At 25.8% G+C, this 27,027-nt stretch overlaps 6 protein-coding genes and 1 long non-coding RNA gene across 7 annotated transcripts; 2 read left to right on the top strand and 5 right to left on the bottom strand.

Moving 5' to 3' along the window:
• Positions 1 to 833: 833 nt before the first annotated feature.
• On the bottom strand, positions 834 to 2,460 carry LOC122508352 (pathogenesis-related protein 5-like). The gene is made up of 2 exons (XM_043621644.1): positions 1,697 to 2,460; positions 834 to 1,245 (listed from the first exon to the last, which is right to left on the bottom strand). The coding sequence occupies exons 1-2, from the start codon at positions 2,356 to 2,358 to the stop codon at positions 1,164 to 1,166; spliced, it is 744 nt and encodes a 247-aa protein (XP_043477579.1). The 5' UTR covers positions 2,359 to 2,460; the 3' UTR covers positions 834 to 1,163.
• On the top strand, positions 2,203 to 4,702 carry LOC122508354. The gene is made up of 3 exons (XR_006302220.1): positions 2,203 to 2,339; positions 4,222 to 4,310; positions 4,564 to 4,702. It is a non-coding gene; the product is annotated as an uncharacterized LOC122508354 (long non-coding RNA).
• LOC122508353 (pathogenesis-related protein 5-like) lies at positions 4,005 to 5,344 on the bottom strand. The gene is made up of 2 exons (XM_043621645.1): positions 4,558 to 5,344; positions 4,005 to 4,299 (listed from the first exon to the last, which is right to left on the bottom strand). The coding sequence occupies exons 1-2, from the start codon at positions 5,217 to 5,219 to the stop codon at positions 4,218 to 4,220; spliced, it is 744 nt and encodes a 247-aa protein (XP_043477580.1). The 5' UTR covers positions 5,220 to 5,344; the 3' UTR covers positions 4,005 to 4,217.
• Positions 5,345 to 7,588: 2,244 nt separating this feature from the next.
• Positions 7,589 to 8,976, bottom strand: LOC122508351 (pathogenesis-related protein 5-like). The gene is made up of 2 exons (XM_043621642.1): positions 8,208 to 8,976; positions 7,589 to 7,762 (listed from the first exon to the last, which is right to left on the bottom strand). The coding sequence occupies exons 1-2, from the start codon at positions 8,867 to 8,869 to the stop codon at positions 7,681 to 7,683; spliced, it is 744 nt and encodes a 247-aa protein (XP_043477577.1). The 5' UTR covers positions 8,870 to 8,976; the 3' UTR covers positions 7,589 to 7,680.
• A 3,514-nt stretch (positions 8,977 to 12,490) lies between these two features.
• Positions 12,491 to 13,483, top strand: LOC122508442 (U-actitoxin-Avd3f-like). Its single transcript, XM_043621798.1, has 4 exons — positions 12,491 to 12,651; positions 12,809 to 12,970; positions 13,059 to 13,217; positions 13,354 to 13,483. Exons 1-4 carry the CDS (start codon positions 12,570 to 12,572, stop codon positions 13,392 to 13,394), a joined length of 444 nt encoding a protein of 147 aa, XP_043477733.1. The 5' UTR covers positions 12,491 to 12,569; the 3' UTR covers positions 13,395 to 13,483.
• Positions 13,484 to 13,856: 373 nt separating this feature from the next.
• On the bottom strand, positions 13,857 to 21,776 carry LOC122508523 (cilia- and flagella-associated protein 91-like). The gene is made up of 11 exons (XM_043621936.1): positions 21,741 to 21,776; positions 20,914 to 21,184; positions 20,605 to 20,813; positions 20,211 to 20,547; positions 19,733 to 20,052; positions 19,222 to 19,437; positions 18,669 to 18,964; positions 17,938 to 18,166; positions 17,655 to 17,760; positions 17,425 to 17,538; positions 13,857 to 14,154 (listed from the first exon to the last, which is right to left on the bottom strand). Exons 1-11 carry the CDS (start codon positions 21,774 to 21,776, stop codon positions 14,147 to 14,149), a joined length of 2,142 nt encoding a protein of 713 aa, XP_043477871.1. The 3' UTR covers positions 13,857 to 14,146.
• Positions 21,556 to 26,995, bottom strand: LOC122508416. Its single transcript, XM_043621743.1, has 4 exons — positions 26,807 to 26,995; positions 25,991 to 26,506; positions 25,092 to 25,693; positions 21,556 to 25,000 (listed from the first exon to the last, which is right to left on the bottom strand). Exons 2-4 carry the CDS (start codon positions 26,490 to 26,492, stop codon positions 23,156 to 23,158), a joined length of 2,949 nt encoding a protein of 982 aa, XP_043477678.1. The 5' UTR covers positions 26,493 to 26,506; positions 26,807 to 26,995; the 3' UTR covers positions 21,556 to 23,155.
• Between the last annotated feature and the right edge of the window lie 32 nt (positions 26,996 to 27,027).

Below are 27,027 nucleotides of genomic sequence, written 5' to 3'. Positions count from 1 at the left end.
AATAAAAAATCTCGAAAAGATTCAATTATTTTTAAAAATTGTATAAAACTTTTTCGAGAGAATTCAATTCTCAAAAGTTTTGATAAATTGCTCTATAATAATTTAATTATTTCCATAAATAATAAGTTTCCTCAAATGAATTTTAATATTATTTTCAGTAAAATTTTTATAAAATTTGTATAGAATGAATTAATTTATTTTAAAAAATTGTAATAAAATTCTAAGAATTTAATTTTCTATCAATAAATTTAATGAGAAGAATTTTATTATTTATAAAAAATAATTTTATTTTTGCAATGAATTTTACTACTTATAAAAATAATTCAATTGTTTCAAAGGATTTATTAGAATTTTAGAAAATAATTGGATTCTTTTGAAAAATTTTCTTAAAAATTTAAAGAAAATATTGTCGAGAACTTTAATACTATTCTTCGAAAAAATTTAATTATTTTTATAAATAATAACAATATTTGTGAGAATTAAATTATTTTGAATACACATTTAATTAAATTCCTCGAAATAATTTAATTATTTTTAAAACTGTTACTAAAATTCTTTAAAGGAATTCCGTCACTTTCAATAACTTTGATAAAATTATCAGCAAAATATCAATCATTTTAAATGTAGGTATATTAATTTTTAATTCAAATCATTTAAAAAGGAAAACTTATCAAAAAAACTTAAGATATATAAAAAAGCAAACAAAAACTAACTTCAACCTGCGAAAAGACAACGACTATTAATATATTGTATATATGAAAAAAATATTATTTATCGATATGTATAAAAAAATTCTCTTTTACGCACCTTAATAAGGAAAATGATACAAATTTATTGTAAAATTTGCACTTTATTTAGATTTGTCATTATTACAAAATCCTTATTATTTTTCCTCAACTTTAAATATTTTAAATTAAATAATTCAATTAATTAACTAAATATCAGTTGATAAATTATAAATTAATTAACTGAGTATTAAGTAATTAATAACATATTATTTACAATTCATTTCACTAGATACAAAATATCTTTTTAAAAAAAAATTGGTCAATTAATAAAAACATTAGATAACATTGTTAACGGAGAAAGAAGATTTCGAATATAACAAAATTGACATTTTGAAATATTGAATGAAGTAATTTTGATAAATACTATTCACTTTTTTAGGGGCAGAATTTGATGTCATAGTTGGTGGCTGGATTAGGTTTACAGGTAAAGGTGCTTTTTTCATCATCGTATGCATAACTGGAAAAATTATTATTATTATTATTATTATTATTATTATTATTATTATCATCTTATCAGTTTATTGTTATTATAATTAGTTTATTATTTTCTATTTATTTAGTTATTAGTTAGATATTTTACTTCGGTGAAGTTCACAACGTTTATAATCAACGATTTAAAACAAAAAATATTTTCTATTCAAAATTTTTACATATTTTTGCACAAAAAAACTCTCGTGAATTTTTTTCATCAATAAAATTTGAAATAGAAAAATTTCTGAACAAAACATTTTATTGTTTTTGTCAAGAAAAATATTTTATATTTCTTGCAATCGTTGATAAAAAATGTTGTAAACTTCACCGACGTGATATTTTCATAATTCATATTTCACATTTAGTTATTTTCATTCTTATTTTTCTTGTTATAAATAATAGTATTTTAATATAATTTGCTAATAATATTGTTATACCTGTAGGCATCTGGACAGGCGCTCTTGAAGATAGCTGGATAATTCTTGGGCCAATCTTTACTCTTACATGTTTGTGGTGTACCATGAGCTCCTCGACAACAATATTGATCAGTATTGAACGCAAGACATGCACTTTTGCAGGCCACAGTCCTTCCTCCTGCTTTTACGGCTAATTCGTTGGGACACTTAGCGTTGAGATCAGAATTACAACCAGCAGCTTTACAGTCGTATTTTCCACCTCCGGATTGCTTGAATCCACCAGTTGGTGCCATTTTCATGGGTAAATTATAACCGTCGACGAGGGAAACGTCATAAAAATCAAGACCTCCAGCTCCACTGAATGTCATCTCAGCGAGAGTGACCGGTGGTACACCACCGGCACCATTGCATTGAATTTTATTACCACAATCGCCAGTCTCACAATGTCCTTGAGCGTTGCAGTTGGTCCTGCCCCAAAGTCTGCCTGCCCAATCATTTGCAGTGCCAATTGTCTTGGAAGCACGTGAATTCAATTGAAATCCACCGCCTTCGAGATGAGGCTTTCCAGGATTTCCCTGAATTCCCACCCATACTGTGAATGGACAATTGTTGATTATTTTTAATTGATGAGCCGTTGAAAGGGCAATCACCAAGAAAAGTGATGGTAAGAATTTTAAATCCATATTTTCTTCTCTTTAAGTTGGCTTTTTTTGGAAATTTAAATTCTCAACTTTGAAACTCAATCTCTATGCTTCAATGCACCTTGTCTTATAGTGAATAATACCACTGTCAGGTCCATATTTATAGCAAGTTAAAAGTTATTAGTACTATATAATTATTTGTATCTAAATGACTCACAATTACCATGTTTCTGCAATAAGGAAACTTTCTTATCAACAGATCATTCTTTTGAATAATAAAAAACATAATTAAAGTTGTCGAGGACGTGTTTATAAATATTTTTCTTAATATTTATTTCATCAATTGAGCCCTCTAATTATTTTTAACTTTTTAAAGAATTTTTCTTTTTTAAATATTCTCAATTTTGAAATAAATGTATTTTAAAAATCATTGAATTCTTTATTCCAGTCTTGCAAAAAATTTGAAAATAACTCAATTTTTTCGAAGATTTTTATTTTTCATGAGAATATTTGAATTCCTGCAAAGAATTTTAATGAATTTTTCGAAAAATGGGATTAAATTCATTTAAAGAATTTCTTTGAATTTTTTTTTTTAAATAATGTATTTTTTTTAATTTTAATTGGAAATTTTTTCCAACTTTTGTAAAATAATCGTGTCCGATAATAATTAAAATTCAAAATTTGATTATTGAATTTTATTCAATTTATTTAAATTCTTCTCAAAATTTTATTACAATTTTATAAAATTATTTAATTAATTCAAGGAATTTTATTTATATATTGAAAGTAATTGAATTCTTTTGAAGAATAGATACTATTAAAGTTTTTTGACAATAAAGGAATTGTTTCAAAAAATTTCTTCAATTTTTTTAATATAATCGATTTTGTTAATAATTTTAATTAATAATTTGACTATTAAATTTTATTAAAATTATTGATACAAAATTAAGTTCTTTTGTAGGATTTATTTAAGTTTTTTCTTATGACAATGTAGTTTTTTTAATAATTCTAATGGAAAATTTTTAAAATAATTGAATTAAACACAGAATCTTTTCTAACTTGTTAGAATAATCGTGTCTGACAATAATTATTATTAAGAATTTAATTATTGAATTGTTATTAAAATTGTATTGAAATTAATTGAATTCTGTATTGGTAGAAAATACATAAATAAGTAAATAAATAGATAGTTAAATAATTTTTTAATCATTTTTAAAAATGTTAATTAATTTTATTAATTTTAATTATTTTTTTTAATAATTATTATTTTCAAATTATTTGTTTCAAGTAATTTTTTTCCAAAAAATAAAAAAAATTGTAAAGGTGAATATAAACCGAATAAACTTGAAAGACATCATTTTATTTAAATAAAATGCGAATGATTTATTTTTTGTAAATATATCAAGGAAACATACAGTTTTTACTATTTATTTTGGATTTTTTTACTCTGGACATTTTCACTTTTTGTACTTTGGATTTTTTTTTGGGATATTTTGGATTTGACTTTTTGTCGAGACTATATTCAAAAAATCTCTTATACACATTAATGAGAAAAATTTTATTATACACATTCTTTATGAAAATTTCACTATAAATTTAGATTTATTATTTATTACAAATAATTGTTATTTTTACTCAAGATTAAATATTTAAAATTATTTAATTCAATTAATTAACTAAATATCAGCTGATTAATTATAAATTAATTAATTGAATATTAAGTAATTATAAATAACAGTTATTTACAATATTATTTCACAAGTTCGGGATATCTTTTTAAAAAAATTGGTAAATTAAGAAAAACATCACATAAAGTTACAATGGAGAAGCAACATTTCGAATACAATAAAATTGAAATTTAGGAATTTTGAATAGAGTAATTTTTATGAGAACTTCTTTTTTTAGGGGCAGAAGATGATGTCATAGTTGGTGGCTGGACTAGGTCGACAGGTGAAGGTGCTGGTTTGATCATCGTAAGCGTAACTGGAAAAAAAGTATTATTATTATTATTATTATTATTATTATTATTATTATTATTATTATTATTATTATTATTATTATTATTATTATTATTTTTACTATTATTATTATTATTTTTACTATTATTGTTATTATTGTCTTATTATTATTATTTGATTGTTGATATTATTATTTTTATTTTCTTATTTCCATTATTATTATATTTATTGTTAAAAATGATGATTGTATTTTAATAAAATTTGCTAATAATATTATTCATACCTGTAGGCATCTGGACAGGCGGTCTTGAAGATAGCTGGATAATTCTTGGGCCAATCTTTACTCTTACATGTTTGTGGTGTACCATGAGCTCCTCGACAACAGTATTGATCAGTATTGAACGCAAGACATGCACTTTTGCAGGCCACAGTCCTTCCTCCTGCTTTTACGGCTAATTCGTTGGGACACTTAGCGTTGAGATCAGAATTACAACCAGCAGCTTTACAGTCGTATTTTCCACCTCCGGATTGCTTGAATCCACCAGTTGGTGCCATTTTCATGGGTAAATTATAACCGTCGACGAGGGAAATGTCATAGAAATCAAGACCTCCAGCTCCAGTGAATGTCATTTCAGCAAGAGTAACCGGTGGTACACCACCAGCACCATTGCATTGGATTTTATTACCACAATCGCCAGTCTGACAATGTCCTCGACCATCGCAATTGGTCCTGCCCCAAACTCTGCCTGCCCAATTATTTGCCGTGCCGATTGTACGGGCAGCACGTGAATTTAATTGAAATCCACCGCCTTCGAGATGAGGATGTCCGGGATTACCCTGAATTCCCGCCCATACTGTGAATGGACACTTGTTGTATAATCTTATTCGATGAGCCGATGAGAGGGCAATCAGGAGGAAAAGTAATGGTAAGAATTTGAAATCCATTTCTTCTTCTTTTTAATTTATCTTTTTTTGAAAATTGAAAAACTCAATATCTGTGCTTTAATGCACCTATGTAGTGCTAGTTTTATAGTGCATAGTACCACTGTCAGATCCATATTTATAGCATGTTAGAATTTATTGATATTATTTAATTATGTATCTGAGTTACTTACAATTACTATCCATTTGCAATAAGGAAAGTTGCTTATCAATAGATTATTCTTTTGCATAATAGAAAAACAATTAAATGTTCTGAGGTATGCGTTTATGGATATTTTTCTAAATATTTATTTCAACAATTGAGCTACCTAATTCGATAACTCGCACACTTGAATACCAGTGAGCACATCTGGGTGCGTCACTGTTAGGATCACAGTTAATCCTCTTTTTTATTCCCTTAAATTAATGGAATCTCCTAAAACACCGAAAATCATGTTTATTCCCCCCTTTTCTCCTTGTTATAAAAATTAATTTAATTTGAAAATAAATAAATAACAAATAATAATAATAATAAATAAAATATTTGTAAAATTTATCACTCGGTAAAAGATAATTTTCTTGACATTTTATAATAATAAATAAAATTTTCAAAGACTCTCAGTATTTGTAAATTGAAAAAATGTTTAGTTATTTTGAAGGAAAAAATGTCTTCGGTTTGCAAACATTAGATTGTCGCCAGAAAGTCTTTTTAATTGTTGTCTAAACAAAATATTAGGAATTTATACTAAATTAAACTTTCCTAACTTTTAAAATAATTTTTTTTAATTTTTTGAATTTTAAAATCAATGAATGAATTTAAAATCAATGAATTTTAAAATCAATCATTTTTAAAATCAATTTAATCAATCAATTATCAATAGATAATCATTCAATTCGTGCAGAGAATTTTACCAAAAAAATTTAAAAAAAGAATTTCTTCGAGAAATTTTATTATTTATGAAAAGAATAGAAATCTTGCGAAGAAATTTATTAAAACTTTGGAAATTCTAATTAAATTCTTTTGAAGAATTTCTTTGACTTTTATTTTTGATTAATTGGATTTTATGAAGAATTTCTTTCATGTTTTTAAAAAAATCATATTTGTTAATACATAATTAAAATTAAAAATTTTATTATTGATTTTATTAAAGTTTTTGGAAAATAATTAAATTCTTCTCAGAATTTTTTTTACAATTTTTTAAAATAATTTAATTAATTTGAGGAATTTTATTAAAATATTGAAAATAATTTAATTCTTTCAACAAATTTCTTTAATTTTTTCAATGTATTAAAATTTGTTAATAATAATTGTAAGCAATAATTTTACTATTAAATTTTATTGAAATTATTGATAGAAAATTAAATTCTTTTCAACAATTTTATTACAGTTTTTGTAAATAATTAAATTCTTTTGAAGAATTTCTTTAAATTTTCTAAAAATATTGTAGTTTTTTTTAATAATTTCAATAATTAGAAATTTTGAAAGTAATTGAATTACACAAAGAATTTTTTTCCAACTTTTTAAAATAATCGTGTTTGAATTGAATTCCTGAGAAGAATATTTTATTATTTATGAAAATAATTTAATTCTTGCGAAGAATTTTTTACTATTTATAAAAATAATTGAATTGTTTCGAAGAATTTGTCACAATTTTGAATAGTACTTGAATTCTTGCGACGAATTTTATTAATTTTTTGAAAATAATAAACAATAATCAATTATGTATTTAATGGGTGATTTTTAAAAATTTGTATTCTGAAATTATTCAAGATTTGAAGTTTATATTTGTAAAAAAATTTTATAATTTGCATAATAATAATAAATTGAATATCATGTTTCGCGCGCGTAATATTTACTAACAATGCTAATAAATAGTAAAAAAAAAATGTTACAATTAGTCCAAGAAAGGAAAATATAATCAATTTGTTTAAATAAATGCAGAATTTATTTTCAAAACGAAAAGACAATAATATTTTTCTTCAAACACATTTAAAGGAAAAAAATTACTTTACATTCGCTTTCAATTTGATTGAAATTATTGAAATCATGTAGGTTAATTTCAATGATTTTACTTATTTTTTATCGACATTGCACTATATTTATATTTGTCAGTTTATTACAAATGCACATAACACATTTAATTATTATTTTTCCTTAAATGTAAATATATTTCAAATTAATTAATTCAATTAGTTAACTAAATATCAGCTGATTAATTATAGATTAATTAATTTAGTACTATGTAATTATTAATAATCATTATTTATAAATTAATTTCAATAGGTTCGGAATATCTTTTTAAAAGAATGGTTAATTAAAAAAAACATCAAATAAAATTGCAAACGGAGAAATAAGATTTAAAATAGAAGAAAATTAAATAGAAATTTTTTTCTAATTGCAAACGGAGAAACAAGATTTCGAATGCAAAAAAATTGAAAATTGGAAATTTTGAATACAGTAATTTTGATAAAAACGTTTTATTTTTTAGGGGCAGAAGATGATGTCATAGTTGGTAGATGGACTTGGTCGACATGTGAAAGTACTTGTTTGATCATCGTATGCGTAACTGGAAAAAAAGAATTATTATTATTATTATTATCATCTTATTAGTCTATTGATATCAGGGTGTCCGGCAAGGATTAAGAAAAAAATTCTCTGACTTTTTTCCTGACTATTTACTAACCTTATTTCTGCTTTCTTGGGACAAAAATATACTGTTTTATTTAACAAAAAATTGTACCAAATAGTAATAAAAACCATTTAAGTCTTGTTAGATTAAAAAATTTTTAATTCACAACAAATTAAAATTTTTTAAAAATTTCTAGAAATTTTCCCAACTTTGAATTAAACTTCCCTAATCGCTGGACACCCTGGTTATTATCATTACTTTATTATTTTTTTATTTATTTATTTAGTAATTCGTTAATTTATTTTTTTTATTTTCAATCTTATTAATTTTTGTTTGTTATAAATTATTGTCGTAATATAATTTGCTAATAATATTGTTATACCTGTAGGCATCTGGACAGGCGCTCTTGAAGATAGCTGGATAATTCGTGGGCCAATGTTCACTCTTACAAGTTTGTGGTGTATTATGAGCTCCTCGACAACAATATTGATCAGTATTGAATGCAGCACATGCACTTTTGCAAGCCACAGTCCAGTCTCCTGCTTTTACGGCCAATTCGTTAGGACACTTGGCATTGAGATCAGCATGACAACCGGCAGCTTTACAATCGTATCTTCCACCTCCAGATGCTGAGAAACCACCAGTTGGTACCATTCTCACAGGTAAATTATAACCATCAACGAGGGAAATGTCATAAAAATCAAGACCTCCAGCTCCAGTGAATGTCATCTCAGCGAGAGAGACCGGTGGTACACCACCGGCACCATTGCATTGGATCTTATTACCACAATCACCAGTCTCACAATGTCCATTACCGTCGCATTTTGTCCGGGCCCAAATTCTGCCTGCCCAATTATTTGACGTGCCAATTGTCCGGGCTTGATATTGATTCAATTGAAATCCACCGCCTTCGAGATGAGGATGTCCGGGATTTCCCTGAATTCCTGGCCACACGGAGAAGGGACAATTGTTGTACAATTTTATTTGATGAGCCGATGAAAGGGCAATCAGGAGGAAAAGTGATGGTAAGAATTTGAAATCCATTCTTTTCTTGTCTTTATAAGTTGGCTTTTCTGAAAATTTAAATTTTCAACTTGAAATTTAATCTTTAATTCACCAGTGTAGTGCTGCTTTTATAATGAATAGTATCATTGGCAGATCAATATTTATAGCAAGTTAAAAGTTATTGATACTATGTAATTATATGTATATAAATGACTTACATTAATATGTATTTTGCAATAAGGAAAGTTTCTTATCAATAGATCATTCTTCTTAAATGTATACAAAAAAATAATTAGATGCTGTCGAGTTTATGTTTATGAATATTTTCTTAAATATTTTTTTTTTAATTATATTGTCACGGGTAGAACGTGAAATAAATAATAAGATTTAAATTTTAAATATACTTTATTAAACTTTTACACAAAGTGATCAAACGTTAGTTTTGACGGTCGGAGAATATCTAACTTCTACTTAGTTTTAGGGTGCATTATATAGGGCTAGGTTTTCAACATAGTAATCGTGTATCACAAGTTTGGTTGACGAAATACATGTGTTTTAGAGGTATTATTTTAGAGGTAATTTTGGATCACCGTTACAACGAAACATTTATTGACATTTCATCATTTAATATTCGAGTTAAATTTAATCAATCTATTTAAGGAACAAATATTAAATATTTCTTTCAAGTTTCCATTTTTCTTTAAAAATTTACGATTGTGTTAATTTTTTTTGTAGGAATGGTAAAAAATGCAAATATTATTCTGAAATGTACCTATACGAAGCAAAAAATTTAAGATAATAATTTTTGGAATAAAAATACAGAAAGAGAATCAATTACTATTACAAATTATTGATATTTAGTTCTTCATTACATACAAAATTTTTGGAAAAGCGAGTTTCAAATTAACATAATTAAAAACTTTTTCGTGACCGCGTCACAAATCTTCTTCTTCTATATTAATAATTGTTGTATTCCGGTAATCAAAAATTTTATCAGACATTTTTTTCAATAATTAAATTCTTTCGAGAAAATGTAATCAAAATTGTAATGAAAATAATTCAATTTTTAGCAAGATTTTTATTAAAATTCTTTAAAATCAGTACCTATCTATTCTTCATAAGAATTCAATTATTTTCAATATTTTAGTAAAATTCTTTGAATCAATTAAATAATTTTAAAAAAATTGTACTGAAAATCATTGAATTTTTGCAAAATAATTATCAAAGAATTTGAAAACAATTGAATTCATTTCAAGAACTTTATCAACATTTTTTTCAATAATTGAATTCTTTCGAGAAAATGTAATTAAAATTGTATTGAAAATAATTTTATTCTTGGACAGATTTTTATTAAAATTCTTTAAAATAATTGAACTGTTTGGAAGAATTTTTTTCAATTTTCTTGAAAATAATGGAGTTTTTTTTAATAATTTTTACTGAAAATTTTGAAAGTAATTGAATTTTATGAAGATTTTCATTTAAGTTACTAAAATAATTGCGTTTATTATTAATTGTCATTAACGATTTTCTTATTAAATTATATTAAAATTATTTATAGAAAATTAAATTCTTTTAAACAATTGTATTAGAGTTTTTGTAAATAATTACATTTTTTTTTAAAGAATTTCATTAAATTTCGTAAAAGAAATGTAATTTTTTAAAGTAAATTTAATTGGAAATTTTGAAAATAATAGAAATTTACCGAAAATTTTATTTAAAACTTTTGAGAACAAATTGAATTGTTTCGAAAAATTTTTTAAAATAATTGAACCTGTTAGAGAAATTTTTTTAAAATTATCTTGAATATAATTGAATTTATTCCCACAAATTTTATTAAAATTTTATTGAAAATAATTGAATTCCTCCGAAACATTTGATAATTTATGAAAATAATTGAATTCCTTTGAAGAATTTTATTATTTATGAAAATATTTTAATCTTGCGAAGAATTTTCCTATTTATGAAAATAATTGAATTCTTGCGGAGGATTTTACAAATCATAAAAATAATTGAAAATTGCTTCGAAAAATGTTATCTGAATTTTTGAAAATAATTGAATTTTTTGAAGGAGTTTTATTAAAAATTTTGATAATAATGATTTTTTTAAAAAGAATTTCATCAAAATTGTCGAAAATAATTGAATTTTTGTTAAAATTCTAGAAAATAATTGTATTTAATTAATATTTGAAAAATAATTGTATTCTTTCGAGAAATTTTATTGAAATTATATTAAAAATAATTGAATTGTTCCAAAAAAATATTATTCATAAATTCTGGCGATAAATTTTATTAAAATTTTTCCTTTATTTACAGATATAGATAAAAATTAGAAGTTATTTTTTAGACAAGAAAACATTTTTCTATAAATACATTTGAAGGCAAAAAATTTTATTTACATTCATTTTCAATTTGATTGGAAATAATATATAGTTAATATATTATAATAATTGATTGAAATTATTTAAATCGTGTGATTAAATCATTTTAGCATATTTTTCATCGTTATGTATAAAAAAAATTCTCTTATAATACCTTGATAAGGAAAATGATACAAATTCATTATGAAAATTGCACTATATTTAGATTTGTTATTTATTACAAATGCGCATAACACATTTAATTATTTATTTTTCCTCAATTTTAAATATCTCACATTGTATAGACGTAAATAAGGAATAATTTTCCTGTTTTAAACTTAAAAATACAGGAAAAACATTTTCTTTAAAATTTTTATTTCAGTGAAAAACAAAAGTTTATAGGAAAAATAATAATGAATTTGTTATACAGTTGATTATGAATTGGTATTTTTATTTTTCTTTTTTTTTAAATATCAAGTAAATTATCAATTATATATTGTTTATTCGAGATCATTATTTATCGTCTAAATTTTTTTCCGTAAATTATTTTTTATTAGATAATGTTGGAAATTGAAAAATATGGAAAAAATGCGAGAGGAGAAAGAAAATGAATTAAATGCTTGTAAAACTTTGAGGATTTTTATATTAATATTATCTCTGTTTGATTTTTTTTTCAGGAATAATTAAAGTGAATCGAAAATGAAGTTTCTCGATGTGAAGTAGTTGTTAAATAGTAAATGTTTTGTCAACAGATAAAGATAATTAGCCTCGGTAGTTGTTGTTTTTTTTTTATTGCAAAAAATGAATTCGTAAAGAGAATATAAATTGAAATGCTTTACATAAATTCATGACGAGAATATTAATTGAAATATTGCTTTTGTTTTAATTATGAAAATAGTTAATTCTTTTAGAAATTTTAAATTCTGGGATTGAAGATATGAACATTATTTGAATATGACTGTCGATTTTTTTATATTAATTATTAGATATCTAAGGTGGAAGTTTTATATTTAGATATGCTATCATCGGTTCGAAATAAAGTTGAATAGTCGATAACTTCTCTTTACTGTTGTATTTTTTATTTATTCTTTGAAAAATATTTAAGAAATAAATTTTTCGATAATTTAATTTTTTTAATTAGAAATATATTAATAAATTAATAATTAATAAATATTAAATTAATAAATATATTATAAATTTTACATAAGACTTGTTTTGATAATACGGATTAAAGAGGAAGGATGAGATCTCGACCCCTTTAATAAAAATTCCATTCATCGCAGTTTATATAAGAAAATTTTATGTTTATGAGTCCATTTATAATTTTGCATTTTAGTTAAAGTCGTAGAAAATTATCAAAACAGTCTTTACATATTTCAAAAATGTTTTTCAAACTGTGCCTAATCTTTTTCGTTTTTTGTGTTTTTTTAAATAAAGATATTTTCATTTCTGCCGAAAACAGTGGTGAGTTTTTTTTCAGTGAAATTTAATTGAATTAAACTTATATTATTTTTAAAAGAAAAATCTTTCCTTAAAGTGAAAAAAAATCGATTTTCTTCATTTTTCACATTTTCGAAATATCCAAAAATTTGAAATAATAAAAAATATTTCTCTTTTTCAGTTTGTTCAGAGCCGTTAAAAGCTGGTAATTGCAGAGCTGCGTTGTATCGTTACGGTTACGACAAAACCAAAAATCAATGTATTCTATTTATTTTCGGCGGTTGTGAAGCTAATGGAAACAATTTTCATACGTTAAAAGACTGCTTGGAAGCTTGTAAGCCAAGTGAGTATTAAATTTTCGAAATAAAAGAAATATTTTTCCTTCCTCAATATAAAACAAGTATTTTCGAATAAAAAATTATTTTTTTTAGGCTGTCTACAACCGTTAAAAACTGGTAGATGCAGAGCTGGTATCCCTCGATTTGGATTTAGTTCCGAGGAAAATAAATGTGTGCAATTTATTTATGGAGGTTGCGATGCAAATGAAAATAATTTCCCAACTCTAGAAGAATGTCAGACTCAATGCGAAGGTCAGTGAGAGAAAATATTTCCAAATTTGTCTACTTGTTAAAATAATAATAGTTATAATAATAATAATTATTATTATTATTAATAATAATAAAGGAAAATAATTTAAAAAATAATAAACTAATAATCCTTTTTCAGTTAAAGAAGATCAACCAAAATTAATTTACGACCATAATTAGAATAGAGCCAGAAAAATATAACTCTGGAAAAATTTTTTTCTTGCAGAAAAAATTTTGTAATATTAATAAAAAAATGCCAAAATAAAAAATCGACGTTATTATTTTTAAATATTTAAAATTAATGGCGGGTAATGATCGACGAATAGAAATTGAGTTTAAAAAGCGTGCGCAGTACAATTCAAAATGTCGCTGAATACCAAAAGTTGTTCCCAAACATAATTTATATGTGCTAAATTTTAATTTCGTTGAAATAATTTCTTTAAAACAATAGTGTGTTATTTAGTTTTACTGTGAACATTCGAAAAAGAAAGGATTTATCCAAACAATGGCTTATACATCAAATGAGGAATTAAATTTGGCTCTTCTGCCAGATGTTGTTTTGGAGGCGATTTTTACTAACCTCACATTCGACGAAATTGCTAAAAACAGAATTGTAAGTATAATTTTACAACCCATAATTCATCTAATTGTAGAGAAGACACTTTTTTTAAGAAATATTTTTATTGAATAGGTATTTTTATATATTCGAGAATTTTTATTTTCAAACTACATGTTTGTAAAAGAAAATTGGTACACTTTCTTTGTTTTGAAATTTTCTGTTTATTCCAAACATTTTTGTGTAATTTGTCAGCAGTTATATACATTAAAATATTTAAATTGAAAATTAAATTTTTTATTTCGTTATGATTGCGACAGTTCCTTTGTTGATGGAGTCTGTGTATTCATCCTGTCAAGATGTTTTTATTTATAGTTTAGTCATCTGTAGGAAGTATACAACAAAGCTTTGATTTTTCTTTTGTTCGCTCCTCGGAGTTGTTTTATATTATGTAAATTTTAACTCAACAATGCAAACTGATTCATGATTGACAATTTTATTTACTTGAAAAATATTTATTTATAATGAAATCAATAAAATATAAAAGAATAAGTATAAAGTAAATATAAAAAATAGATTTTAATTAGTTCGTCGTTTTTTTGTCGTTTCGTTTTCCAAAATAGTGATTGTTACATATTTTATATATTTTCAGGTGTGCAAACAATTCGATAGAATATGCAAGAAATTATTAAATCGAGGCTTCAATTTAATTGAAAAATATCATGCACAATGTTTACGAACGGTAAAAAGTCAATTGCCACGAAGAGAATCAGAGAGAAGAAGTCATCCCTTGGCACGTCATTGTGATATTTTGACAGCAATCGAAACAAGAATATCCATGTTGAACATGACTTTTATCAAATACGTGGATTTGAATCTTTGTTGTTTCATTCCGGGAAAGGTGAGAATTCTATTCTCTAAACTACCGGGCTCGAATACTATTTTAATAAAATGTTCTAAAAGAATTCAATTATTTAAAAAGATTTTAATAAAATTCTACACAAACATTTAATTTCCTTTTTTCATAAATTTCTTCGCAATAATTCAATTATTTTCATAAATAATAAAATTTTTACAAGATTCAATTATTCTCGTAGGTAAATAATAAAATTCTTTTTAGGAATTCAATTATTTTCATAAATAATTGCAGAATGTATAAATATATCAGAAAATAAATGCAGAATTTCAATTATTTTTAATACAATTTTAATCGAATTTCTCGAAAATTGTAATTATTCTTGGAAATTGGAAATTGGAAAGTAATTGAATTTTATGAAGATTTTTAGAAATTTTATTAATATTATCTTGAATATAATTGAATTTATTCCTACAAATTTTATTAAAATTGGAATGAAAGTAATTGAATTTCTCAGAATAATTTTTTTTTTTCGAAAATAATTGAATTTCTCGGAATAATTTTATTTTTTTCGAAAATAATTGAATTCTTGACAAGAATTTTATCAGAATTGTTGAAAATAATTGAATTTTTATTAAAACTCTTGAAAATAATTGAATTTAAATAATATTTTTAAAAAGAATTGTATTCTTTCGAGAAATTTTATTAAAATTGTATTGATTATTGAATTGCTCTAAAAAAAATATTATTATTTATGAGAATAATAAAATTCTTGCGAAAAATGTTATTAATATTTTTGAACAATAATAAACACGAATATTTATTATGTACTTAATAAGTGATTTCTTCGAATTTGGAATCTGGAATTAATCAATAATTGATGTTTATTTCTAATTAAAATTATTAAAGAAACTCCATTATTTAAAAAAAATTCAATTAATTTCGTCCATAATAAAATTTTTCACAGGGAATTCAATTATTTAAAAAAATTTTAATAAAATTCTTCGCCACTAATTCAATTATCAGTTATGAAAAATTTTAATTTATAGTTTTTTTTATATAAAATGTTCTCTTATTTAACTCGGACTGGTTATATTTTTGTCAGTAATTGATCCGTAATTTTTCATTTTTAGTCCGTATTTTTAAATACTTTCACTGTTTCGAGCCCTGAAACTATTTTCTAACCAAATTTATATTAATAATTTTTCTCCCCGCAGGTAATTGACGAAATATTTCGTGTTATTCGTTTGGTAACCGATTCAAAATCACCACCGCGAGCTCATGAGATTCTTCAAGAACTCCGAGACATAAGCAGTATGGCTATGGAGCATTTCGATGAAAAAATACTACCAGATTTAAAGCACAGTATTTGCTCCTCAGTGGTCAGTAACGTAAGTCCATATGAGTTGCCCACTGGCAATTTAAAACTTGCACACTCGAGTTCAAGTTCAGTTTTGACACACGGCATCAACAGCAATCGTCTAAATCAAACATTTAAGCGAATTTACAGTCGCACTCGAAAGAATAAAACCCTAGTTGTCTCGGTGCAAGGACAAATGCGAAAAATGAAACAACGTATGAATAGACAGGGACTGCAGATGCAATTGCAAAGTTCAAAATTGCATGAGCAGGCGAAAAAAATTAACGAGCAAGACTCGCAAATTGCCGATTTAAAGAAACACTTGGAAGAATGGGAACAGAAAATTGGTGATCTCACTGCGGAATTGAGTCGTGCTCGTGAAGAAACACAAAAACCGGACAGCATCGATGGCTGTAAGCGAAATCATCTTGATATTGGACGTGATTCCACAAATATAAATTCAAAAGATCTTCAAGCGAAAAAAAGAAAATTAATCGTCGAACGAAAACCGTCAAATGACGCAAAAGACGTGAAATTTAAAAAATTCATGTCCTCTCTTCTTGCCGATGAATCAACAACATATTAAAAAAAAAAAATAATTTTTAATTCACGTTTACTGTTGGAAAATATATATTTCACTCTCTAGAGTAGAAAAAAATCAATCTCTTTTATAATGGAGATCTTTTTAATCGTTTACTACGATTTTCTAAATATATATTTATAATCAATTTTCTGTTTTTTGTAAAGGAAACAAAATATATATATAACGTTCAATTTAAACTGATTTACATATATAAAGTTTAAAGAAAATTGAATTTTAAAATTATTAAAGTGAAAATTTGCATGTCTTTGTAATAGATAAAATGTTTAATACTCATAAGTGTATATCACTAACGTAATACTATTTAAGCAAATGAAAAAGTCTGATTTGTGCTAATTTTCATATCTATTTACATTGATAAAAATGGTGAGAATTTAGAAAATAATTGCGAAATTTTCAAATTGATTAAGAGCCAAAAATCGATAAGTATTACAAATTCCTGGAATTATTAATTAACGAATGAATTAAGATAGATTTAGTGTCATTCAGTGTCATAATCATTTATCATTTAGTTGGGTTTCTGTTTTAAATTTCATCAAATTAATAGTTTTCACTAAATTGTTTGTATATACATTAGTTACGCTTTCACACGTACAACTTATTTAGAATCATTTTTACTTTCTTGTAAGGAATAAAAATAAATAAAGGTAAACCACTTAAAAAATTATTGCTGCTTTTTTTTTACTTTTCTGTAGATAATTCCCTGGTTTTCTATAGTTAATACCTCATACTTTTATATTTTATTTATTTTTTATATTTTATATTATAATTTATACTTATACTTTTGGATTTTAATTTAGATCTTTGAAAAATAATTTTATAAGAATTTATTCATACCTGTGAAACTTGAAGAAGAAGAAAATGAAGTTTCGTTTATTAATTTTTCTTGTATATCCTCGACGATTTCCACTATTACGTCGTTCAGTATCTCACGAATAGTAAATTCGTTTTCTAAAAAAAATGCATTATTAATAGTCGAAAAATTATTGTAAAATTTCACAAAAGCTAATAATTCGATATTATTTTACAATATTTTAAAAGAATTTCTAAAAAAGGAAAATTTTTACCATTCGGGATGACGTAAGACATTATTTTATCAATTATAGTGTCAATTATAATTCTGTAGTCTTCGTGAATAGTATTTGTTTTTGACTCGCTGAATGACAATCGAGTCTATAAAAAAAATTTTTCGAGAATAGATTAAATTTACTTTTTTAAATTAAACTTAAATTAGATAGGTAGTAAATTGAAACAAATTTAAATTTAAAAAATATATTAAATTACGTTTTTTTAAATTGAATTTAAATAAATAGATTTCAATTTAAATAAATAAATTTAAATTAGTAATACCGAAGTTGTTGGTAAATTAATGTCTAATGTTTCAATTTCCTTTTGATGCTCAGATTCCTCGCTTAATGACAAATTTAACAGTTCGTCATAAATAGATGAATGCGCATTATTCAAATATTCCTGTTGCTTCACTCGGATTTTCTTCTTCATAATTTCCCTCTCAACTTCTGGCAAAATAAAATTATGAACCATGTCTGAAACCATTTCCTCTTCGTCTATCTCGGCAGCACTGTAAAAAATTAATTAAATTTTCATTTTTTTTACTCCAAATGAATTCCAATCATTTTTTGATTAATAAATAAATTCAAATGATTACTAAATCGTTTTAATAAATTTATTTACGATCCACAAACTTTGAACGATCAAATATTTGAAAATTAATTACGAAATATTTTTTGTATTTTCATATATTACTAATTGCAATAAAAATTAAAAACTTTAATTTTATATTTAGGAACTTTATGAATAATTTTTATTTGCAATTATGCAAAATTATTTATATAAAAATTTAGTTTCAAGAGGAAATAAAATAAATTTCGTTAATTTAAACGTTCAGAATTTTAGAATCATATTTATTAATTCAATTAATTCGAATTCAACGATTAAGACAAATTAATAAAATTTAGTGTCGATTGAAGAAATTTAGAAGTATTTAGAAATGAATGTTTAGAATTTATTAGAATTTTTTAATTTTGAATTTGAATTCGAATTTGATTTATATCTTAATTTACTTTTCGGCTGCGTATTTTGAGACACTGTCTATTTTATCAGCTAAAGCCAAAACGTATTCCTTCGCTTCCTTTTCAGAAATCCAATCAATAGCTTCCTTTACAATATCTTCAAGAAAAGCGTCGACAGTGTCTTGATTGACTTTTCCAATTTGTCGAAAAAGTTGATCCAATTCCTTTCGACGTTGAATTTCATCTTCTCTTTGTCCACTGTCACTTGCTTCTCCTTTGATCTTTTCTCTTTCAGCAAGCAACGCAAAAGCATGAATTTTTCTCTCATCTTCAAGTTTCGTCAATTCCTGAAATTTCAATTTCAGAAATAAATTTATTTTTAAATTTAAAAGATTAAATTTAATAAATAATTTTTCTTCTTTTTTAATAAAAAGTTTTTCTTTGTGTTTAATTTTCAAATGAAAACGAAATAAATAGGAGAAAATTTTATTAAATATATATTTAATTTATTTATTAATGAATAAAATAAATTTATTGATTAATGAATAAAATTAATTTATTTATTAATAAATAAAATAAAAAATTAAGGATAATTAAAACTAACCTTGCCCAAAAAATCCATCATTCCAGAAATTTGCATTCCTTCTAAAGGAGAGAGAATTTCTCTTAATCTAGATTCTTGATATGAAGTTAAATTTTCCTCTTGTGATAAATTTATAATGTCAGGTTCATTTTCTTGTATGTTGTCTTCATCTTGAATCGCATAAGCCATTTGTAGTTCTTTAATTAAATCCTTGCACTTCTCTCGTCCTTCGAACATCTGTAATAATTTTAGAATATTTCAAATTTGGGGCGAAAATGACAATTTTAACAAGAAAAAAAATTATAGTCGATATAAAGTTTCGAACGTTTAAATGCACGACAATATTTTTATCACTTCTTTTAATTTTGAATTCTATTTACAATTCACTTTTTTTTTATAAATAAAAAATTTATTTTTACCTAATTGTTAAATTGCAGTATTTTTCATTCAAGTCTTGTAATTTTTAAAAAAAAATTTGAGCAGAGAAAAATATTTCGTTCAAAAATTTAGGAAAATAAAAATTTTTAATTACCATATATTGAATAGCTCTTCCTCTAATTGTCTTTTGAATTAATGTAGCAGATTCATTTTTAATATTCAAAGATGTGTCGTCTCCCGTTACTCCAGGCGTCGGTGGCAAAACTTTTGGTTTTTGTTCCCTTGTATCAATTGTATCTGTCGGCTGTACATTCAAACGAACTCTCTTCAATTCTCTATAGAGTTCTTCTAATTTTGCATCGTTCCATTTTGTCTCTCGAACGCACAATTCTCCTTCTTTTCGTTTTAATTTTATCGAAAAAAATTCTTCAATTGTGGGGAAACTGATTTCCTTCATCTCCATTATTTCTCCGTCTGATGACAATTTTCTCTAAATGATTCGGACAATTTTCGAGCTACTATTGCCAAAATTTTGTCGATAGTAATCAATTTAGTCAGTTGACTATATCGACTAAATTGACAAAATTTTGTCAATTTAAGGTAAATAAAATTAAAATATTTTTTAAACATACGTTGGGGAAATTTTTTAATGACCTCGCGACGTCTTCGGGACTTTATTCCAAAAGGTATCTGCCGTGTAGGAAATAATTCATTAACACGATCCTCGTGCTGTCTTATAATAAATTCCTGATTGCGACTTCCAATTCGATCGCGATGCTTGATTGTTAATTTACGAATTTCTCGTCCAAATTTTTGTCTTATTTTGCTAATTTCCTTATCACGTTTCTCTTCTAAATTACTTCCGAGTCTCGAGAAACGATCCTTCTTCTTCTTGTTCCATTTATCGTTTCTACTTCTCATCGCCTTCTCAGCTAAATCCATTCTTATCTTCATTATAAATTCAATCTCCTGTGAAAAAAGGAAAACAAAGTTATCAAAAATTCCTTGACAATTAAAAGTAATTACCGATTCTCGAAAGGCCCACTCGTCCGCTTCTAGAGCTGCGACAATTTTTGTTCTTAATTTAACATTAGATTCCGAATCCATTGGTGGGAGAATTTTTTCCCAGGCTCTTCTTTTTCTCATTCTGTTGATATTTTCAATCTCGTGCATTCCAACCGGCAGGCCATTTTTCCACGTTAGATGAGATAAATTCAGTACTTCTGGATTATGACCTTTAAAAACAGAAGTTAATTTTAATTTTTTTCTTTTAAAGGACAAGAAAAAAAAGGAAAAAAAAATTTCAAACGAAGTTGAAGAAATTGAAAATATTACCTGGAAGGATTTTATACGGCGGTTCCCAGGGAGAAGTTTGACACTCGCTCTCTCTGTAATCAGTTTGAGTTCCTCTATCCTGAACATATTCCAATCTCGATGGTAGAGCATGAGAGAATTTTTCTGAATTCTGAATCGTTTCGTTTTCATTCTCCTGGCTCAAATTACTCAAAAGTCTTAATTTCGGCACTTCTGGCGATATAAATGGCACTAATGGTCGTCGATAAAATTTTTGAACATCAACACCTGGATTTATCCTGTACAATTCGCTCTGAAAAGAAAAACTTAAAACTCAAGTAATAAATTAAAATTTAAAAAATTTAAAGTTTAAAAATTTAAGTTTAAAAATTAATTCAATAAAAAGTAAAATTAGAAAATTATTAAAATACGAAAGCAATAAAAACTGATGAGGCCGAAGTCCGCAACGTTTTTAAAAACGAAAAATCAAGAATTTTTTTTCCAGTTAAAATCATTTCTAATTTTTATGTTCGTAAATCTTTAAGAAATTATTACTTAATAATTAATAACAATTGAAAAATTCAAACTATAAATTTGAAAACTAAAATAAAATAAATCGTCGCGTTATTTTTGCGTTTTCGTTTTTCAAAAAACATTGCGGATTTCAGCCTCATAAAACAATGATTAAATGTGATACATTTTTATTCAGTGTGAAAGAAAGAGAAATATAATAAAACGTTGGCTGTACAGTTTTTTTTTGTAAAATCATCACTGAACGAAGTAAATTTTTCAGAAGTGGAAAAAAAAACTTTTTGATATGAAAATTGATATACAATTTGTTTTCTTTAATACAATATGCATCTGCTAACCTTTTGCAATTGTACGCACTGGACCGCATTTGCCATGTTGTTATTTGAAAGAATCACCTTTTTCTTATTCGGCAAATTAAATAGAAATTATCACTAATTTCACAATTAGAAATTACACATTTTTTTCTGTATTTATTTCTTAGAGAGTAGAATTATATTATCAGAGAATATATAATATATACATATACTTAATTTTTTTTTACGAGACAAATGTGAAGTGTCCACTTAAAACAGATGATGATCAAATTTTCCAAAAAAGAAAAAAAAATAAATAAAATTGCCAAATAAAAGATTTGATGAAGATTTTATTTTTAAAATAAAATTCTAAAAATTCTAAATTATGAGCATTGTGACGTGCGGAGTGTATTATACAGAAGAGAAGTTAAAATATTGATCTAACAGTTTCTCATAGTGTTGCTCTATAAACTAATTTTAATGATAAAATGATTATGTTTGTACTTTAAATTTCAAATAGTGTAAATAGATTTTTGTTTGAAAAATATTCTGAATAATCTTGAACACATTTTCTGGCTAGTTTATAAAACTGATATTTTGATTTTTTTTATAATTCAATTGAATTCTTATTTCTTGTATCATTATACAAGTCTATTTTATGAATTGATTCATTACTCTGATTGGGGACAAATCACATTTTTCTCAACTCGTCTGGAGCCAAAAGACCTTACGAATAAAATACTGACATTTTAAAAAATAACGAAAAGAAACCATTTTTTAATAATTTGGAAATTTTTCTTCTATTTTCTTTTTATTTTATTTTAAAGAAACTTTTTGTAAATATTCAGATAATATAAAAGTTAATTCAAAGTGATTTTCAGTAAATTTAGTAATAACTTTGTGAAAGTAATTTAAATTATTTTTCTATTGAGGCAAGTAATTATTAAATTTGTCAAGTACAAAAATTATTTATTCTCAAGGCCCTTCGGATTTATTGTCTCTCGAGGAGCCTGCGCTTTCGAACAATCACTTGAGAAATTGATATTTAATTGTTCAATTGTTTTAACAATTAATAAAATGTTTTTTTTTGGTAAATAGTCTTTCGACAACTATTTTTAACTACAACAGTAACGGAAAATTAAAACTAAATAAATAACAAATAAATAAATAAATAAAAAAATAAAAATAAGTAAAAAAATAAATTATAAATAAAATAACAGAAATTAACAAATTTAAATCAGTTTTTCTCCGATCTTCGTTTACTAAATACTAACAAAATAAAAACGTTTCAACTGTTTAAATGAAAGAACAAATATTTCTTTAAACAGAAAAAAAATTAAATTTAAATCAGTTTTTCCCCGATCTTCGTTTACTAAATACTTTCTTACCCTCTCGTTAATTTTTTTTTTTTACCAAAATTCTGAGCATTCCTGTCAAGTTTTTTTTTCTTTTTAAAAATGTTATGGTCGAAAATAACCGTTACCAGCGGAACCGAGATGCGCGGACCAACTTTGACGACGCAATATATCTTTACACGTGTCACCTGGTAAAATATCCTGTGGACAAACACATTGGAGTTGCATTCGATAAATTGTCATTTGTCCCAGAGCAACTTTCAGATTTTCTCGATCACTAACTTCCTCGAAATATTTGTTATTAATTCCACGCTCTGCGAGACATTCCTTCACCTTTTCTTCGTACGTTGTAATTTGCATGTCCTCTTTCTTTTGAATACAATCCAAATCACGTTGAAGAAGAATTATCGGCGTTTCAGTCGCTGGTAGCCAATATGTCGAGAATACAAGATCAATCGATCGTTTTTGAGTTGATTTTAATGATGGTAGTAAAATTCCCGTTGGTGGTTGTCGTTGAATTCCGAGATTTTTATCTTTTAATTTCTTTTCAATTGTCGAACGGATACGTTTAGATCGAAAGAGTGTTTTTTCACTATTTTCGGTATTAATTATCTTTTTTTTAAGCTTTGCTTTTTTGTCTGGTACTTTTTGTTTTAATTTCTTGTCAAGTTTTATCCAATCATTGTAATTACCATTTTGGGTATCGATGGGAATTTCCTTTTGTCCTTGATGTTTTTTAGTATCTCGTCTCTCGAGAACTTTCGTTATTTCCTCGGAATCATCGGTGAAATCAATATCGGGCATATTGAAATAATCGGAATTCTCGTCGAGGGAATTTGTTCTATTAACAGGCTCTAGAGAATAGTAACGTTTCGATTGACCATTAGTGTAATCCATACTTGGATCAAGTTTATTTTGCACATCGTTTGTATCATTATTTATCCTTGCTGTTAATTTATCGCTACGCTGTGATCGCATTTCATTTGGCGATAAACGTTCACTATCGTCGTCATAAGTCAGGACGTCGTAAATTTTTTTCGGTCTCAATTCATCGTCCCATTTGTCAAAGTCACGTAATTCCTCGGCAAAACTCATGTCGTCTGGTACTTTATCCTCAAAACCGATTATTTGCGGCTCTTCGTCCTTGTAATCCTCGATATCGTATTTACCGAGAAAATCATCATCTACTGGAAATTTCTCATTTAGTTGGGAATTTTTTCGTATTTTCGGCGAACGTTCCGAGACGTCATCATTTTCATTTAAGGGCTCCATTTCGTCGAGTGGATGTTTTTCGAAATAATTTTCCGCCGCTTCACGTGGATCGAATGAATTGTTGAATTCTAATTTTTTCCAGTCTTCGGATTTGTAGAGAGAAATACCGGGCGGTCCGACATGTTGACTGAAAGCGAACAATCGGGTAATTTGCGTTGAATTAAATCGCAATTTACAGAGATCGGCTCGTGTTTGTGAATTACTGCTTTGTCCTTTGAAAAATTGATACTTGTCTTTAGAGCCTTCGTGATTTAGGCAATCAGCGGACCAGTGGAGAAACCAATCGTTTCCAAAGCCTTGCACGGATATTGACAATCCTGACATTTGTGCGCTCATACTGTCTCTCATTGCTTCTTCGAGTAGTGGTTTTCCAGTTTTTCCGCTAATAATCATAGCTTCCGTGTAATAATAAACCGGAAATCCAGGACCAATTTGATGTTTTACCATAAAATCGGGAATATTGTCGTCATCGTAATATCCAGGAATGGGAATACTTATTACTTCCGAATTAGGAATTGTGTAGTTCCAAATTTGTTGAAACGATTTTCCATCATAGGCGACAATTGTCGAATTAAACATCGCAGCGACAATATCTTCCGTTCCATCTAAATTTATATCGACTAAAATCGGAGCCAAAAGAACGCCTTTCCCTGCACTATGATGTAGTTTACGTAATTTCTGCAAAAATTGCGAAAAAAAAATTAATCCCTAGACATACTTTTTATCAATATTTAATATTTCAAATTTTATAAATTCGAATTTTTATTACCAATTCTCCTTGCATTAATTGCGCCTGGCGAATGACATAAAGTCCCCCGGACTGCTTCTGACTATTGGTGACAATAACAAAAATATTCTCCCCATCTGGATGAACAAGAACTTGAGGAGCAACGAATAATTCCTCAGTGTCCGGTAATTGAACATTACGAATTATTTTGCCACTCTTTCCCGAAACAATGACAATTTCAGAAATAAGTTTCTCGTCCGTTTGAATAATATGCGAAGCTATAATATCGCCAATTCTATCGTTATCAATGTCGACGATAAATTTCGCATCGTAAATATCGGGAAAATCATTATTGTCCGATGTCACGTGTCCTTTATCGGCTCTCGGTATTTCCCAGATACTAATTCCATTACGACCATTCACAGCATGAAGAATTCCTCCACGTCCCGATATAATACAGTCTTTTGTTGAATCACCCGTTAAATCGAGATTACAATCAACGGAAAATATTGCATGACTCGTCCAATGGGTCCAAATAATATCTCCAGATTTTCCATTTAATGCAAGAACACCACCGAAGCAGGGCTTTTGATCTTTGAAATATAAATTGCAAACATAGTCCGGAGAATCCGTTGCATCCAATCCTGAAGAAATCAAAATAATTCAATATTATTCCTCTTCTGGAATATTAAATAATTAAAATTTGGAACATTTCAATAATTAAAATTGAAAATTGATAATAGAAACATTTAAATAATTCAAAAGTCTAAAATTAAATAAATACAAAAATAAAAAAGCATTAAAACTCCAAAAGAAAATAATCACCTCAACAAGTACACTAAACCAAATATAACGAAATAAAAATCTGCAAAAGAAAAATAATTCAAATTAGAAAAAAATCAGAGACAACAATTCATTAAATATGTCATAAATTGTAAAACCTGTACTAAATCCTGCAATAATATCGTCAATATTATCTCCATTAACGTCATTACTTCTTAAAGGTGCTTCTGACGTTAATTTCGGTAGAGTTTTCGTCCAAATTATTTTCGAAGAAAGGGAAGTACAAGGAATTGTTGTTGTTTTGTTTAAATGTATTTTTGTGCCATGCGATAAAAATTTTCTTATTATTGTTAATGGCATTGGAAATAAATTGACTGTCAATGCACAAAGAACAATTAATCCAAGTAAAATTAATAATGCTATTAGTCCATAACAAATTGGAGCTAATAAAGCTCTGTAAGGCAAAACAACTCTTTCAGTCATATTAACATTTTTAAATTTTCGACGTGGTGCCATTAAAGGTCTTTTAACGACACAATCGTCATCTATTTTTAAAATCCCATTTTTTCCATCACGAATAAAAACCTCATCGTCAATGTCACTTAAATCCTCATCGTCAAAACTGTCACGAACTGCCAGTCTTGGTAATTTGTTCTGCATTTTTGTTTCTTTCTCTGGAAAAAATTAATAAATTTAAAATCCTAAGAAGACTTAAATCCTAAAAATTTACGACTTAATGACATAAGGTCCAATCCTATTTGTAAATTTGAAATATGGTAACTTGTAAATTCTAAATAAAACAATTTTGAATACTTTTGATTAATGAAAAATTGTGTATTGTCAAGAAGCAATTAAAATTAAACAAAAATAAATGAAAATAGAAAAAAATATAAAAAATTATGTATACTAGGCGTGAAAAAATAAGATAAACAACAGAGGTTATGCGAGGAAATTAAAATGATTTTCTTCCTTACTTAAAATGATTATTTAGTCTCAAAAAAGTTCTGAGAGAATAACGAAGTTTAATGTCTTATTTCAATTTTCTCTCTTGTAGAAAACAATTAATTTAATTCACTACATTCTAATAATTTATTTGTTATTTCAATGACACGTCGCAATATACATACGAAATCTAGCAACTATAGCAGTCGATATTAAATAACAGGGGCGTGTAAAAGAAAAAAGTTCTAACCTT

This window comes from Leptopilina heterotoma, unplaced genomic scaffold (assembly GCF_015476425.1).
Source record: "Leptopilina heterotoma isolate Lh14 unplaced genomic scaffold, ASM1547642v1 Lhet_54, whole genome shotgun sequence".
Lineage (NCBI taxonomy): Eukaryota > Metazoa > Arthropoda > Insecta > Hymenoptera > Figitidae > Leptopilina > Leptopilina heterotoma.
This window is presented reverse-complemented; position numbering and strand designations above follow the sequence as displayed.

What these genes read in the sequence shown, in the direction of transcription:
- LOC122508351 (XM_043621642.1), bottom strand. Translation starts at nt 8,869, where the DNA reads ATGGATTTCAAATTCTTACCATCACTTTTCCTCCTGATTGCCCTTTCA. An exon ending in GCCTGTCCAGATGCCTACAG is followed by an intron (nt 7,763 to 8,207) that starts GTATAACAATAT and finishes CTTTTTTTCCAG; the next exon opens with TTACGCATACGATGATCAAA.
- LOC122508442 (XM_043621798.1), top strand. Translation starts at nt 12,570, where the DNA reads ATGTTTTTCAAACTGTGCCTAATCTTTTTCGTTTTTTGTGTTTTTTTA. An exon ending in CTTGGAAGCTTGTAAGCCAA is followed by an intron (nt 12,971 to 13,058) that starts GTGAGTATTAAA and finishes TATTTTTTTTAG; the next exon opens with GCTGTCTACAACCGTTAAAA. An exon ending in ATGTCAGACTCAATGCGAAG is followed by an intron (nt 13,218 to 13,353) that starts GTCAGTGAGAGA and finishes ATCCTTTTTCAG; the next exon opens with TTAAAGAAGATCAACCAAAA.
- LOC122508416 (XM_043621743.1), bottom strand. Translation starts at nt 26,492, where the DNA reads ATGCAGAACAAATTACCAAGACTGGCAGTTCGTGACAGTTTTGACGAT. An exon ending in TATTGCAGGATTTAGTACAG is followed by an intron (nt 25,694 to 25,990) that starts GTTTTACAATTT and finishes TGATTTCTTCAG; the next exon opens with GATTGGATGCAACGGATTCT. An exon ending in AATTAATGCAAGGAGAATTG is followed by an intron (nt 25,001 to 25,091) that starts GTAATAAAAATT and finishes CAATTTTTGCAG; the next exon opens with AAATTACGTAAACTACATCA.
- LOC122508523 (XM_043621936.1), bottom strand. Translation starts at nt 21,776, where the DNA reads ATGGCAAATGCGGTCCAGTGCGTACAATTGCAAAAG. An exon ending in GAAGAGCTATTCAATATATG is followed by an intron (nt 19,438 to 19,732) that starts GTAATTAAAAAT and finishes AAATTATTACAG; the next exon opens with ATGTTCGAAGGACGAGAGAA. An exon ending in TCAAAATACGCAGCCGAAAA is followed by an intron (nt 18,167 to 18,668) that starts GTAAATTAAGAT and finishes AATTTTTTACAG; the next exon opens with TGCTGCCGAGATAGACGAAG.
- LOC122508352 (XM_043621644.1), bottom strand. Translation starts at nt 2,358, where the DNA reads ATGGATTTAAAATTCTTACCATCACTTTTCTTGGTGATTGCCCTTTCA. An exon ending in GCCTGTCCAGATGCCTACAG is followed by an intron (nt 1,246 to 1,696) that starts GTATAACAATAT and finishes TAATTTTTCCAG; the next exon opens with TTATGCATACGATGATGAAA.
- LOC122508353 (XM_043621645.1), bottom strand. Translation starts at nt 5,219, where the DNA reads ATGGATTTCAAATTCTTACCATTACTTTTCCTCCTGATTGCCCTCTCA. An exon ending in GCCTGTCCAGATGCCTACAG is followed by an intron (nt 4,300 to 4,557) that starts GTATGAATAATA and finishes CTTTTTTTCCAG; the next exon opens with TTACGCTTACGATGATCAAA.